General features: G+C 45.8%; 1 protein-coding gene across 5 annotated transcripts; it reads left to right on the top strand.

Moving 5' to 3' along the window:
* The first annotated feature begins 1,266 nt into the window (after positions 1 to 1,266).
* adap2 (ArfGAP with dual PH domains 2) lies at positions 1,267 to 14,759 on the top strand. Of its 5 annotated transcripts, none has more exons than XM_061224045.1 (12): positions 1,267 to 1,568; positions 1,839 to 1,902; positions 3,530 to 3,660; positions 4,999 to 5,090; positions 7,105 to 7,193; positions 7,735 to 7,847; positions 8,458 to 8,607; positions 10,347 to 10,430; positions 11,231 to 11,293; positions 12,446 to 12,520; positions 12,749 to 12,977; positions 13,782 to 14,759. In XM_061224045.1, exons 1-12 carry the CDS (start codon positions 1,533 to 1,535, stop codon positions 13,802 to 13,804), a joined length of 1,149 nt encoding a protein of 382 aa, XP_061080029.1. In that variant the 5' UTR covers positions 1,267 to 1,532; the 3' UTR covers positions 13,805 to 14,759. The 5 variants fall into 5 exon arrangements, with proteins under 5 accessions (XP_061080029.1, XP_061080032.1, XP_061080028.1 ...); XM_061224044.1 differs by having other exon boundaries at positions 1,268 to 1,568; positions 12,443 to 12,520; XM_061224048.1 differs by having other exon boundaries at positions 1,267 to 1,902.
* Positions 14,760 to 15,274: the final 515 nt, after the last annotated feature.

Genomic DNA, 15,274 nt, shown 5'->3' with positions numbered 1-15,274 from the left:
AATGGGGAAGAAATGTGATCTAAAAGACTTTGACCGGAGATTGATTGTTGGGGCTAGGGTGGTGGGAGTATCTCAGAAACTGTGATCTCCTGGGATTTTTCTTGAACAACAGTCTCTAGAGTTTGCAGAGAATGGTGTGAAAAACGAAAAGAAAAAAAAAACATCCAGTGAGCAGCAGTTCTGCGGGCAGAACTGCAATGAGAGAGGTCAGAAGAGAAGGGCCAGACTGGTAAAAGCTGACAGTAAACACAACACATCAAACCTCTAAGTGAGAAGCAGTGCTGCACGTAGCTGGAACCACCCACCCAGTAGAGTCGTGGTTTCATACAATGTAATGTTTCGCTCCTGCATATGGTCCATTTTACACAATACCTCAAAGCCCATTTGTTCCTCACAGCACTGCTTCTCAGTCTCCATCTTGCATTTGTTATGGCTCTTAACTCGTATGCTACTATTGGTTGTGGCATGTTGCCTAAATCTGCACGCACTTATTTAATGAAGTCACTCTGGATGAGAGGCAATGGTAAAGGACAGGATTGGTAGTGTACATTGTGTCCACAGTTTTTTGGACATACCCTCAGTTGGTTTCTCTAGAGTTGCACGTGTCTGCACGCGAAAGTGCGCAAAGGGGCTGGTGTCACACAAGCAAACAGGATGTAACGTTCCCCCCCCAAGCCCCAAGCTACCTTTTATGCCTTCAGTATACTTGCTTGCTTTAAAATTAAATAGCCAAAATAAAATGGTTACCATTCTTGAACCCTTTTGACTACAGGCATAATCCTGGTCTCTTTTGAGAGGTAATCCTCAGCTCTTGGAAAAGTTACTCTAAATATTATTAAAAACAAAGTTACAGAAGGTCAACCACAGTGGTATTGGTAGATTTTTTTTCACACTTGAAATATTTTCTGTTTTTGAGTGGATACAGATCATTGAGGCTTTTTAGAATTAGAAACTATAATGCATTTGGTTCGCTGGACCCTAGCCGTGAAAAGGATACTGACATTATGTGAGGTCCCTTCACACTTGTTTTGCCACCCACATGTTATGAAATAAGGAACTGTTGTCACCAAATCAATGTTATAGAGATCGAACCACGAGTTTTAACGCTTACAAACGTTATATCCTTCTACCATAGTGATCAAAAATTGCAGGGTGAAAAATGGAATGAATGCAAAAAACCCACGAGATTTAATGGGTTAAACTGTTGTTGGTTGATTGTGGGAGCTTCAATCATCACTACTGCCTGCGGGTTTTAACAGGCAACAGTCTTTAGAGTTTACATACAATAGAAGGGTGAGAAAAAAAACCCGCCTTGTTAATGAGAGGTGGGGTCAGACTTGTTCAAGCTGACAGGACACATTAACGCGCTCTTATTTTTTTTCTAAGAAAGAAGTGTTTTCTTGCGCTTTGTGCACGATTGTGAACGGCATTTTTGCTTTGCGTCACTGATTTTATTTACTGTGTTACCTGGTAACGGCGCGTTCACTTACACGTTCCCTTTGAAACGTATATAAGTACAGTACCCGCTACACATGGGTTCCGTCGCGTATTGTCTCGATTTTAAACGGGTTGGTAAATCAATGAGTAAAAGGGTAATTTGTTAATAGATTTTCATTCTACCCATGCATGCGTTGGAAAGAAATCGTGGCTGTTTTTTGAGAGGAAAAAAAGCACCTTTTATTTTGTGAAACATCAGTGAATCTGTTTTTAAAGATGCCTCAAACTTTGTTTAACAAATATCAACAGGCGGTTTTGTAAATAAGACTGCAAAACTGTTATTTATTTTATTATTATTATTATTATTTTTTTAACCTATGGCTTATCATGACCGAAATAAGAAGATTCTACTGGATTTGGTGAAACAGCCCGATAACAACCGTTGCGCCGACTGTGGATCTCCGGGTGAGTGTCATTTATTTCAGTGCCTCAGTTTAACTGTTCAAAAAGTTCAGAACAAAAATAACTAAAGTTATCCGTTTTAATTCCGACATCGTTTTTTTTATATTTTACATTTCAAGAACATTTTGTTTATAAAAAAACCCAAAAAAAAAACCGAACTGTCCAATAACATGTATCCGGAATTCTTTTTAAAGTGCCATCTGAAAAAAGATAACTTCCGGTTTAAAACACAATTGCATTTTCAAACTGAACGCACCTCTGTAAATTAATTCAGGTTTAGTGCATAACCTGACAGAGCAGTCTTTTTGGACAACTGGCCACTGTTTGTGTGTGCATTGATCCTACAGGTTGAAAACAATGTTATATACTCTGCAGTAAGAGTATAATGATGTATTAGCTAATGTATGTGTGTTCGTGAACAGTGACTCAGTAAATAAAGTGTAAAATGTCGCAGGTTTCATTTTGAACTCTGTCATAAACTGTCAAGCAGCCTGTAGCCTTGTGGCTAAGGTGCTTGACTGGCACTTGGAAGGTTGGTGGTTCAACTACAAGTGTAGCCACAATTTCATCACGGTAAATGGTAAATGCTTTGTATTTTTATAGCGCCTTTATCCAAAGCTCTGTACAATTGATGCTTCTCATTCACCCATTCATACACACACTCACACACTGACGGCGATTGGCTGCCATGCAAGGTGCCGACCAGCTCGTCAGGAGCATTTGGGGGTTAGCTGTCTTGCTCAGGGACACTTCGACACAGCCCGGGTGGGGGATCAAACCGGCAACCCTCTGACTGCCAGACGACTGCTCTTACTGCCTAAGCCATGTCGCCCCTGTATCATGTCATGTCATGTCATGTCATGTCATGTCATCCATCAGCCATGTCATCAGTGCATCTGTTGGGCCCTTGAGCAAAGGCCCTTAACCTCACATTGCTCCAAGGGGGGATTGTCCTGCTTAGCCTGATCAACTATAAAACTATAAGTCACTTTGGATAAAAGCGTCAGATTAAAAAATATACATTATTATACATGTTTATCTAATGTAATCTTCCAGCTTAAAGGCTTAAAGAGTGTCAACTCTGGCCCCACGGTGGTGGGGTGACCTTCCTGTGGATGTCAGAACAGTAGAGTCTTTCACCACCTTCAAGCACAGACTGAAGACTCATCTCTTCAGGCTGCACCTTTCCCTCCCTACCTCACCACCATGATTAGCCTTGTGTATGCCATAGATTATAATAGCACTTATATGTAGTTATTGTTGTACTCGGGGTATTCTAGCTGCCAACCGTGGTATGCTAGTTCATGTATTCTTCAAGCGTTGGAATTATATTTGGGTTTATTGGCATTTGGCAGACGCTCTTATCCAGACCGACGTACAGTTGATTAGACTAAGCAGGAGACAATCCTCCCCTGGTGCAATGGAGGGTTAAGGGCCTTGCTCAAGGGCCCAACGGCTGTGCATATCTTATTGTGGCTACACTGGGATTGGAACCACCGACCTTGCGTGTCCCAGTCATTTACCTTCACCACTACGCTACAGGCCGGCCCATATCTATGTGGTCACGCCAGGACGTGATGTCATGTAACGATTGCGGCCGCGTGGTTACGTGTTCTCCCTTACGTGTCAGACCCAGACTGGGCCTCTTGCACGCTGGGCGTCTTCGTGTGCCTCACCTGCTCTGGAACACACCGGAACCTGACCAACGGCAGCCGCATTAAATCCATACGCCTGGACCTGTGGGACGACGAGCTGGTGCAGGTAGGCCACCGCCTGGCTGGGTAGAGTCTGGCTGGGTAGAGCCTGGCTGGGTAGAGCCTGGCTGGGTAGAGCCTGGCTGGGGAGAGCCTGCCTTGGGTAGAGCCTGGCTGGGTAGAGCCTGGCTGGGTAGAGCCTGCCTTGGGTAGAGCCTGGCTGGGTAGAGCCTGGCTGGGTAGAGCCTGGCTGGGTAGAGCCTGGCTGGGTAGAACCTGCCTTGGGTAGAGCCTGGCTGGGTAGAGCCTGCCTTGGGTAGGGCCTGGCTGGGTAGAGCCTGCCTTGGGTAGAGCCTGCCTGGGTAGAGCCTGACTGGGTAGAGCCTGGCTGGGGAGAGCCTGGCTGGGTAGAGCCTGCCTTGGGTAGGGCCTGGCTGGGTAGAGCCTGCCTTGGGTAGAGCCTGCCTGGGTAGAGCCTGACTGGGTAGAGCCTGACTTGGGTAGAGCCTGGCTGGGTAGAGCCTGGCTGGGTAGAGCCTGGCTGGGTAGAGCCTGGCTGGGTAGAGCCTGACTGGGTAGAGCCTGACTGGGTAGAGCCTGGCTGGGTAGAGCCTGACTGGGTAGAGCCTGACTGGGTAGAGCCTGGCTGGGTAGAGCCTGCCTTGGGTAGAGCCTGGCTGGGTAGGCTATTAGCACCATATGTTTATGACTGGGTTAAACTAGGGTGGGAGCCAAGTCTTCCCAAATGTACTTTGCGATTAACATTTTGGGAAATGTACCAAAGTTTTTTCCCAACTTACCCAGACGTCTCATGTTTTTACAATTTTATCCCCGCACGTGTATTTCAAATGCACAAAAATTTCAGGTAAGGTGTATTTCTTCACTTTGACAGAGGTAGGCTACTGACTCCTATAGGCTTCAAGTCTTTATGCTAAGCTAACACGTTATGCTAACATGGAAACTGCGAATGCCCGAAAATGAAATCTAACTTCTCGTCTAAGTCTGGGTAAGTCAGAATAAGGTATATTTCCCGAAATGTTGGTGTATTCCTTTAAACAAATGAGCGATTACTGGGATTGGTCACTTGATTGAGTGTTTATTGCAGTTGAAAGGGAAATTAGAAATTAGAAATTAGAAAATTCAAATATCTCAGAATTCTAAAAACTTGTGATGGACAATTGCACACTATTCACTGAATAAATCGAAGGTAAATGTTACATTACTCATTAATCTTTACACAGATTTAGACAAATACTATCTGTGCTAGAAAATAACACTGTCCAATACATTAACACAAAGGCATTTGCATGCCGGGATGCTTAGAACTCTGCAACTGACCGCAGTTTCACGCCATTTCTTTGTATTGTCTTTTTTTTTGGGTGCGTGTGCGGCTGGGAACTTGTAGTTCATGAGGGCCAATGGGAACGCCTCTGCGAGGGAGCTATACGAAATGGCCGTCCCGCCATTCTACTACCGCCCGCGGGAGCAGGACTGTGTGTGAGTAGCGCTCTCGGGCATCGGCTCCCGAAATCAATCATGGCCTGACCTGGAATTGTTACACTAACTCAGGCCTTATATTCACGAAGAACATTGTTTAATAAATGTGTGTTGGCAAGGAAAAATAACCGTCACTGCCCTACTTTCAGAGAAGTCGGTATTAGATACGCTGAAAACATTTTCATTCCCTGCTTGAACATACACTTCAACGGCGGTGAAAACGCCGTACATTAAACATGTTCAGCACAGAATCCGATGGCTTTGAGTGGCCCTAGCATCAGAAAAAGTTCAACCTTGCTTAATTTTTATTTATTTATTACCAACTGTACGTACTGTCATTTGTTTATTTGGGTCATCTGTGTGTGGTGTGTGGTGACGGTAAACAGTGTCCGCAGTACTGGGGAAGGTTTCCGGCATGATTGAGTGCATTCGTTTGAGGGTGTGACATTATAAGAAAAACCTGTGTGATTTGGGGAAGTAGAGGAACTTTGACCGAGCACAGCAGTGTGGGCAGAGGAAGGAAGAGGAGGCGCTGCCTTGTTGTCGAGAGGAAGGACTACTCTTCTGCATCAGATGGCCCAGGTGTCCTGGTGCGGGGTACACACACTGAACTCTGTGGTACACTTTGGCTGCTTCCTTAACCCAGTGAAGAGGAGGTTTTAAAAAAAAGTTGTTTTTTTAGTCTAAGTCAGTGTTCTAGAACTCATTTTTTTTCAGTTACCAGTCTTGATTGTTGCATCAGCATTAGAAGCTAAGAACATTCTAATTGCACATTTACGAACTCAAAGGGCTACGGCTGACAGAACCTTTCACAAATCTAAAAGGGATTAAATGGGATGGGTTAGTTAACATGCTTCATATCATTAAGGTTAGCAGGACATTGGAGTGAAGCTGTGAAAGATTGAGATTCATACACTTGATAATAACGCTCCAAGATGAACATTTTAACCCAGCGACACAAAATTTTCTCTGATAACAGGAAGTATTTCTGACTCACAGGAAGTTGTTCACGCTTGGAACAGCTTACCAGGACAAAGCAGAGACTGTTGAGTGGCTGAAGGCCAGGGGGTAATAAGGATCAAAACAATGCCACTGTGTGACTCCCCTGACCCATCCTGACCGGTCATGGCCGACTGTACTACGTTTATGTTACAGTCTTTATTCAAGAGAAGAATGTGAGCCAAGTTGAAAGCTTGTGGTACTAAAGGACAGTTTTCATGGAGTGTGGAAGTTTGACCATGAACAGGCTCACATTATTCAACTCATGAGCTATGCAGAGAAACTTATCAAGGCTCTCTACACTAGCATTTTTTCCCCACAGAGCACATGTGCTCCTACGTTGAAAAATCTGAGAAATCCACCCTGCTGGGAAAAAAAAAACTACTCAAGCTATGTTTCGAAACGGCCGGTAGCTGGTTGACCAGTTAGACCAGCTCCATACTCAACATGGTTTGACCAGCTCAAGCTATGTTTTGAAACAGCTTGGATTTCAAGCTGGTCATTTTACACCAGGGCAAAGAGACATTTGCTGGCAAGTTGTTTAGTTGTGGGGAAGCTATGTATAAAAAGGGATATGATTCCTACACGCATCACTATGGATGTAAATACCAAAAATACTGAAATTGAAATGAAACAGGAGAACAGAAATTGTACCAACTCTCCAAATCCATATGGACACCACTGTATAAATGCAATAATCTATCTGTCAATCATGTACTGCAATCTTTTTTTCTGGAGTAGGCAACCCTGGTCCTGACGTGCCAGAGATGCTCCTCGTTTTTTCTCCATCCCAACATATAGCTGCATTAATTGGATTCAGTATTGGGATTAAAGAACACAACTGACCATTTTAAGGAGATAGTGCAGCTCTTTCACCATTCAGGCGAATTGATCATCAATCAAGCGAATGTGCTTAAGCTCCAGTGGAGTCAGTTGTCAGTGGCGCTCTTGTTCAGACTGTGGGTGTGTTTGAGGGGTTGGGTGTGAATATTCGGGGTGTCCCTCTCCCCCTCAGGGTCCTGCGGGAGCAGTGGATCAGGGCCAAGTACGAGAGGCAGGAGTTCAGCAGTCAGGGCGTGCACCTGCAGCAGGTCTACAGTTCGGGTAAGGCGACGCTCCGCTCCCCCACCGGCCTCAGCTGCACTCCCAGTCCCAGAGGTTAGAGGTTCTCTGTGTGAATGTAACGGGCGAGAGGTTCGCCCGAGTCCGAGGTGGGATTTGAACCCCCGGCCTCTCGCCCGTCCAAAGAATTGGCAGACGAACGCGTTGGCAGTCAGCTAAAGACGAACTCGCCTCTAGTCAAGGGCAACAACGTTCTTTTGAGTTTGAGGGTTACGTCATCGGGGAGTGTTGTCGCGGTTACCTGCTACGAGCCTTCGCTTTCACTGCACCTTCTAGCCGAGCTAACCCCGCTACATGAACCCCAGCATACACCTGCACCTCTACCTCTCCCGCACTCCAGAGCCCACTCTTAGAACCCATATTACACTGTGTTTGTTACCTGGTTCTAGTGGAATCACTGATGCAGGCTTGGATAGTTTTTGTTGATCATAGGAGTGCCTAGGAGGTCTTGAGGATAGTTTTTGTTGTGATCCTAAGATTGTTGATGAGGTCTTGAGGATAGTTTTTGTTGGTTCCTCCCCAGGCCTGTATGCGGGGTCTCTGTGGAAGAAAGGCAGAGATAATGGACAGTTCCTGAAGAGGAGATTCGTCCTGTCTGACCGGGATTTCACCCTCAGATACTTCACCTCTGACCTTGTGAGTAGGCCTGGCCCCTGACCCTAACCCCCTTCACGCAGGGCCTCTGGGCACCTCTGCCAATCCCTTCCCTGGGTCGTCTGGAAGCAACACGTGACGGGACTGACTCCCTGGACGTTCCACCTCTGCCTCTCCCTCCCTCTTTCTCTCACTTTCTGTCCTTCGATCTCAACATGTCAGCTGGTAATGAAGTCCTTGCAGTGAGGAGCAAACACAGCGGGCTCGAGTATACGTCATTCAATGTAAAGTCAACGGGACCATTATGGTCAAAATATGTCAATAGTTTTTCTCCCACGAGAAAATGTCACAATCTGTGTTTTTATTTCACCTAATGCCTCCCCGTGTGCCGATTTCCTATAAGTTATTGTGTTATTAGGACAATACAACAATGCTTTGTGGACAAAACAGGGATAGATCACATCACTCTCTCTCACATGTTTAGTGGAGGAGCCACATCGGCTTCCCTACTGCGCAGACTGGCTCCTAACTGTACAACACTTTTCACAAGCGCATGGATAGTCAGTGGGTGACGTAACAGGCACTTGGTCCGTATTTGTCTGCAGTCTACGGTGCGCTGCCTAATCCTCCTCCCTCACGTCCTCACCAACAGCCATCCAAAGGGCCCAAAGCCGTCATCGCCGTGAAGACGCTAAACGCCTCCTTCCAGCCAGAGAAGATCGGCCACCCACATGGCCTCCAGCTGACCTACCTGTGTGAAGACCACACCCGGAACCTGTTCCTGTACCACACTGATGGCCAGGTGACCTGGACATCAGCCCACAGGGTCTACAGCGGGGTCCAGAAGTCTGAGTGGCCTGGACCACACAGTCTACTGTGGGGTCCAAAAGTCTGAGTGACCTGGACCGCAGGGTCTAATGTGGGGTCCAAAAGTCTGAGTGACCTGGACTACAGGGTCTACTGTGGGGTCCAAAAGTCTGAGTGACCTGGACCACAGGGTCTACAGTGGGGTCCAAAAGTCTGAGTGACCTGGACCAGACACTCTACTGTGGGGTCCAAAAGTCTGAGGATACCATCAAGTCCTTCCAGTGGTTCTTTTCATTATTTATCAAGGAATAATGCAATTATGATCCTCTGATTTACTCTTTGTATTCAAGAAAACATTACTGTATTTGCCCTTGATAAATAGTGAAATAGTTCAGAGTAGTTTTCTCAGACTTTTGGTCCCCTACTGTACAGGCTGACTGCGGGGTCTACACAAAGTACTGTTTTCAACATTTGAAGTTCAGTGTCTAATATTAAAATAGAAACCTTCCAAGTTGGCTGGTGCATCTTGTCACCTGAAGGGGAGTGTCCAAGGGGGATTGCACTGGCTATGGGTGTCGAGCCCTTGGGCTCACCTTCCTGTGACTCTTCGCTGTAAGAAAGCACCGGAAACTGCTGTTACCAACCAGAGCCACCAGGAATCAGAAGATGGTAGGAACACAGGAGTTGGCCATCTGTTTACTATAGAGAATCTATCTATAGAATCTACAGTAACCTATAGTTACTCTGTAGTTACTATTGAAACTATAGTAAGCAGATGGTTTCTGTAGAGGTTAGTACCCAGCTGACACTAAATGTTCCAGAATTGAAAAAACGTTTCGGTAACATTGTGAGGACATTTTGTGTTAGCTGCAGTGTAGGACTGTGGAGAGGCACAAAGCTTCCCGTTACTGGGGTGGAATCTATATGAAGCCATTCAAATACTAGTCTCACTGTAATGTTAAAAGCCTTTTGGCAGCTTTTATAAGTCACCTTGGCTGAAGGCATCTGCCAAACACCATAACTGTAAATCGTCTCTGTGTTGAAGCAGCATTTTAAATCCCGTGGATTTGGACACAGTGTGTGTCTGTGTGTGTGTCTGTGTTACACACTGTTTTCTCCATGCTCTGTGTCTGTGTGCGTCTGTGTGTCTGTGCGTGTGTTTGTGCATGTCTGTGCGTGTGTGTGCGTGCCTGTGTGTGAGTGTGTGTGTGTGTGTGTGTGTGTGTGTGTGTGAGTGTGTTTGTGCAAGTCTGTGCGTGTGTGTGTGCGTGTCTGTGTGTGTTTGTGTGTGTCTGTGTGTGAGTGTGTATGTGTGTGTGAGTGTGTCTGAGCATGTGTCTGAGTGTGTGTGTGTGTGTGAGTGTGTGTGAGTGTGTCTGTGCGTGTTTGTGTGCGTGTGTGCGTGTGTGTGTGTCTGTGTGAGTGTGTGTGTGTGTGTGAGTGTATGTGTGAGTGTGTGTGTGTGTGTGTGTGAGTGTGTGTGAGTGTGTCTCTGCGTGTGTGTGTGCGTGTCTGTGTGTGTGTGTGAGTGTGTATGTGTGCGCATGTGTGTGTGTGAGTGTGTGTGTGTGAGTGTGTGTGAGTGTGTGTGAGTGTGAGTGTGTATGAGTGTGTGTGTGTGAGTGTGTGTGTGTGAGTGGGTTACACGCTGTCTCTTCATGCCCTGTTAGCCTCTGCCTCCTCCCTCCTCTCCCTCCACAGAAGGAGTGACTCTAAAATACTGTGATTTCATAGGAGATCGTCAACTGGTTCAACGCCATCCGAGCAGCCCGATTGGCCTACCTGCAGACGGCCTTCCCCACAGCCACTGACAGTGAAGTGAGAATGAAAATAATCTCATTTTTACATTACACAGGCTATGGTGTTAGCCTGTGTTCATGATGGGAAGGGGGGTGGGGGGTGGCGGCTGTGCATTAAGGCCCAGCTCAGATGTTCCTGAACTAGCATGACTCCTATCACCCAAATAACAGGCAAGGGACAACGATGTGCACACTAGCCAAGAGGGTGCTAGTGACAGTATTTCACAGAGTTGTCAGGTGGGCACCTTCCTCCACCGGTGTTTCATAGAGCTCCCACTGGTCTTATAATGCAGCACAAGTCTATGCATCATTAGCAATATCACCTGCTTGATTTATTTTAAAGGGAATGAATGCTTCAGTCATCAGTTCCCTGTGTGGAAAGGACCTAACAATCCCCAGTTTCTGACAGGCCTACACTGAAGCTAGTCAAAGAATGGCCCACACAGACACAGACAATTCAAATGGAAACACTTGTGACTCAGCCGTGACGCCAGCTTCAGTATTACAAAGCTATATTTGGATTCGCACAGTCGACAAATACACTACAGTATGATATGAAGAGGAAGTGGCAAAATTTACACTTTGAAGATTCGGAAAGGTTTATATTTGTTTATCTATTTATTAGTTTATTTTAAATCAACTTAGGTTCCAGAGTGCATATTATTCAGTGAGAAATTGTATTTATGTATATTTTTCGTAATTAATAGTTTTTTTTGGCACCGTTGGCCTCATTCATTCATTTCGATTCATCCGGCGATTGTGTGCATGAGTGTGCCTGTCGTGTTCCCTCACCCCTGTGCTTTCCCCTGTCTCCTGAAGCTGCAGCCCTGGATAACCCGAAATTACCTCAAAGAAGGGTACATGGAGAAAACCGGCCCACTGGTGGGTGGCTCATTTACCATCACACAGCACACATGGCTCATTTACCATCACACAGCACACACAGCTCATTTACCATCACACAGCACACACAGCTCATTTACCATCACACAGCACACACAGGCTCATTTACCATCACACAGCACACACGGCTCATTTACCATCACACAGCACACACAGCTCATTTACCATCACACAGCACACACAGGCTCATTTACCATCACACAGCACACACGGCTCATTTACCATCACACAGCACACACGGCTCATTTACCATCACACAGCACACACAGGCTCATTTACCATCACACAGCACACACGGCTCATTTACCATCACACAGCACACACAGGCTCATTTACCATCACACAGCACACACGGCTCATTTACCATCACACAGCACACACGGCTCATTTACCATCACACAGCACACACGGCTCATTTACCATCACACAGCACACACAGGCTCATTTACCATCACACAGCACACACAGCTCATTTACCATCACACAGCACACACGGCTCATTTACCATCACACAGCACACACAGGCTCATCACACAGCACACACGGCTCATTTATCATCACACAGCACACAGGCTCATTTACCATCACACAGCACACACAGCTCATTTACCATCACACAGCACACAGGCTCATTTACCATCACACAGCACACACAGGCTCATTTACCATCACACAGCACACACAGGCTCATTTACCATCACACAGCACACATGGCTCATTTACCATCACACAGCACACACAGCTCATTTACCATCACACAGCACACACGGCTCATTTACCATCACACAGCACACACAGCTCATTTACCATCACACAGCACACGGGCTCATTTACCATCACACAGCACACACAGGCTCATTTACCATCACACAGCACACACAGGCTCATTTACCATCACACAGCACACACGGCTCATTTACCATCACACAGCACACACGGCTCATTTACCATCACACAGCACACAGACTAATTTACCATCACACAGCACACACAGGCTCATTTACCATCACACAGCACACACAGCTCTGCAAACAGTTCTGCAAACAATTCTGCGCATTGGAGCAGCGAGGTGTCACTCTATATTTAGGCCTTTGTGTCTCAGGGTGACTGTGCCTGTGTGTGTTTCAGCAGCGGGAGCCCTTCAAAAAGAGGTGGTTTGTGCTCGATGCTCAGGACAGGAAGCTGCTCTATTTTAAAACCCAGTTGGTAAGAGTCCTCCTTGCACTTTTGAGTGCAAAGCTGGTTTAAGGACACAGCTTTCTCGCAAGTTCTCTCTTTCTGTTTCCGATAACAATTTGTGTGTGCGTGTACACCGCGTGTGTGATTGCATGCGTGTGTACACGCATGTGATGGCGTGTGTGATTGCATGTGCCTGTAAACACGTGTTATTGTGTGCGCGTGTACACGCGTGTGTGATGGCGTGTGCGGCTGCAGGACGCGGTGGAGCTGGGCGTGGCCTTCCTCGGCACAGCGGCCCGGGGCTACTCTGTGCGGGAGAGCGAGCCCAAAGGCGCCCGCGGCAACAAGTGGAAGTTTGGCGTCACCGTGGAGACGCCGTGGCGCCAGTTCGTCTTCATGTGCGAGCTGGAGAGCGAGCAGAGGGAGTGGGTGGCGGCCTTCAGCCGGGTCATCTCCCAACCAATGACCCCCCAGGACTATGCCAGTAAGCTCCGCCCCCCGCCTGCATGCGCTTCGCTGATGGAAACCAGGGTGTGGACTGTGGACCCAACGATGTCAGACAGGACTGTCGGGAAATTTAGGAATAAACTGCGAGAGTACACATACACATTTTTTTGTTATTTAGCTGATGCTTTTATTCAAAGCGACTTGCAGTTGATTAGACTGAGCAGGGGACAATCCCCCCTGGAGCAATGCGGGGTTAACAGCCTTGCTCAAAGGCCCAGCAGCTGTGCAAATCTTATTGTGGCTACACCGGGGCTTGAACCACCAACCTTCCAGGTCCCAGTCATGGACCTTAGCAGCAGACCATCTTCAGTGTCATCTGTATAACAGAAACATGCCCTCCCATTTACATTAAGCCAACCATCTTATCCTGAGAAAGCTACATACATTTTTACTTTAAAATGTATTTAGACAGCTGGGTATTTTCGCAGAAGCAGCCCCGTTGCTCAAGGGTTCAACAGCAGTGCCACACGTGGAGATTGAACCTGCAGCCTCTTGAATTACAGCCCGCCTTCCCCTAACTGTTATTCTACACTTCGACCCTTATCACGCAGAGCCCGAGAGGCCTTCTGCAGTGTTTTATGTTCTCAGTCAGTGTTCGAGAACCCTATTTCTTTCCATCACCAGTATTCTACAGTACAGTGTTGATGTGACATCATCAACATTAGAATGTCCAGTTCAGAACATTCCACGGGGCTCTGTTCTCCATTCTAATCCAGTTCTGTCATTTTTTTTAATGTCTTTTTAAAATTTTATTATTATAATTTTTTTTTTTTTTTTACAGCTGAGGTGAACTTGATGAGGTGAAGAGCCCAGAGACTCCAGACATAGAAGAGCATGAAATGCACACAGCTATCAGAATGACTATGGACAGGGTGACAACCTCAAAGTCTGGAGACAACCACGGGAGCAAGATGAACAGGTTCCATGGTTTCGGCCTGCACCTTGGTGTGAACAGAAGATTGTGGGTCCAGAGTTCATACCAAGCACCTACTGATCACTGATAATGGACAACATTACTTTCTTTCCCGTGCCAAGGGATTTCTACTGTCCTCTGGACACCTGCCGACATAATAAAAAGTATTTAAGAGATCTGTCGATACCATCACAAGACATTGCTGTGACACTATATGCTAGACTGCTCAGAGAAGCTCCGCTTAAAGAAGGAACTGGTCTCCAAAAGCACAGCGATTTTAGCAATGCGTGAATAATGTACGCTGGAAAACATTGCGACACCTTCCTTCTTCTAAAGTACCGCATGCAGAAGTATGTTGACACCAATAAAGTAGACGCCTTCATCTTTCAAAAGCAAATGAAGACTGGATTGTTCTGCCAAATGCAAAGCTCTGTGAAATTCCATGGCAAAAAAACCCTCGCTATCAGCAATTGTACGTTTTACTTCCGAAGACAAATTTCTACTTTCATTGTTGACTTTGTAATTAAATGATTGCTTAATACCTTTACGTTCCATGAAGGAACTGAAATCGATTTTATTTATTTTTTTGTCAACAAAATGAGCACCCCTTTTGGGAAACATTACTGCTAACAGGACACATTACCATATGATGCATGGAGCATAACTCTGAACTCTACAGCCGAGGAGAATCCCAACAGCGCCTTACTACTAAGCCAGGTTCATTATAGCCAGGCGCAACGATTCCCACCGCCCACTATATCTTACGTAAGATGGACGTTGAATTTGGTATCCACGGTGATGTCGATTAATAAACTGATACCAGTGCACAATGATGCAACTGCCAAATCCTGTATTGGGTTTTGTTGTCCCCTACTGGCAGAAATATAGGATTACATTATTTAACGTTTGTGAACTAATAGACACGTTTTTTGTTTAATGCATTTTATTTACACAAAGTTCATTCACTTTCATAAAGTAAAAAAATGAGAGGAGAGAAAGCACATTGACTAAAATAGGTTAATTTGGGTTTCATTTGATAAGCATATTTTAAAGGGCTGTGAATCATTGTGCCAACTCCAAGCAGCGTATTGCTTGAATGGAAATTGAATCAATGATAGTTTCATGAAGTATTTTAGCTTAAAATGTTCCTTTATACTCAACATTTAGCCCTCTCTGAAAGATTACATGAAATTGGCTAAATTAAATGGTTGTGTGTGAGTGCGTGCGTGTGTTTTGTATGCCATAGTCGGAGATGGATTACTTGCTTGGCCAACGCCTTTATCCAAAGTGACTCATGGCACATATTTGAAATACATTATTATAGTCCATATACAGGTTGATTACTCATGCTATAAGGAGAA

This window comes from Conger conger, chromosome 16 (assembly GCF_963514075.1).
Source record: "Conger conger chromosome 16, fConCon1.1, whole genome shotgun sequence".
Taxonomy (NCBI): Eukaryota; Metazoa; Chordata; class Actinopteri; order Anguilliformes; family Congridae; genus Conger; species Conger conger.
This window is presented reverse-complemented; position numbering and strand designations above follow the sequence as displayed.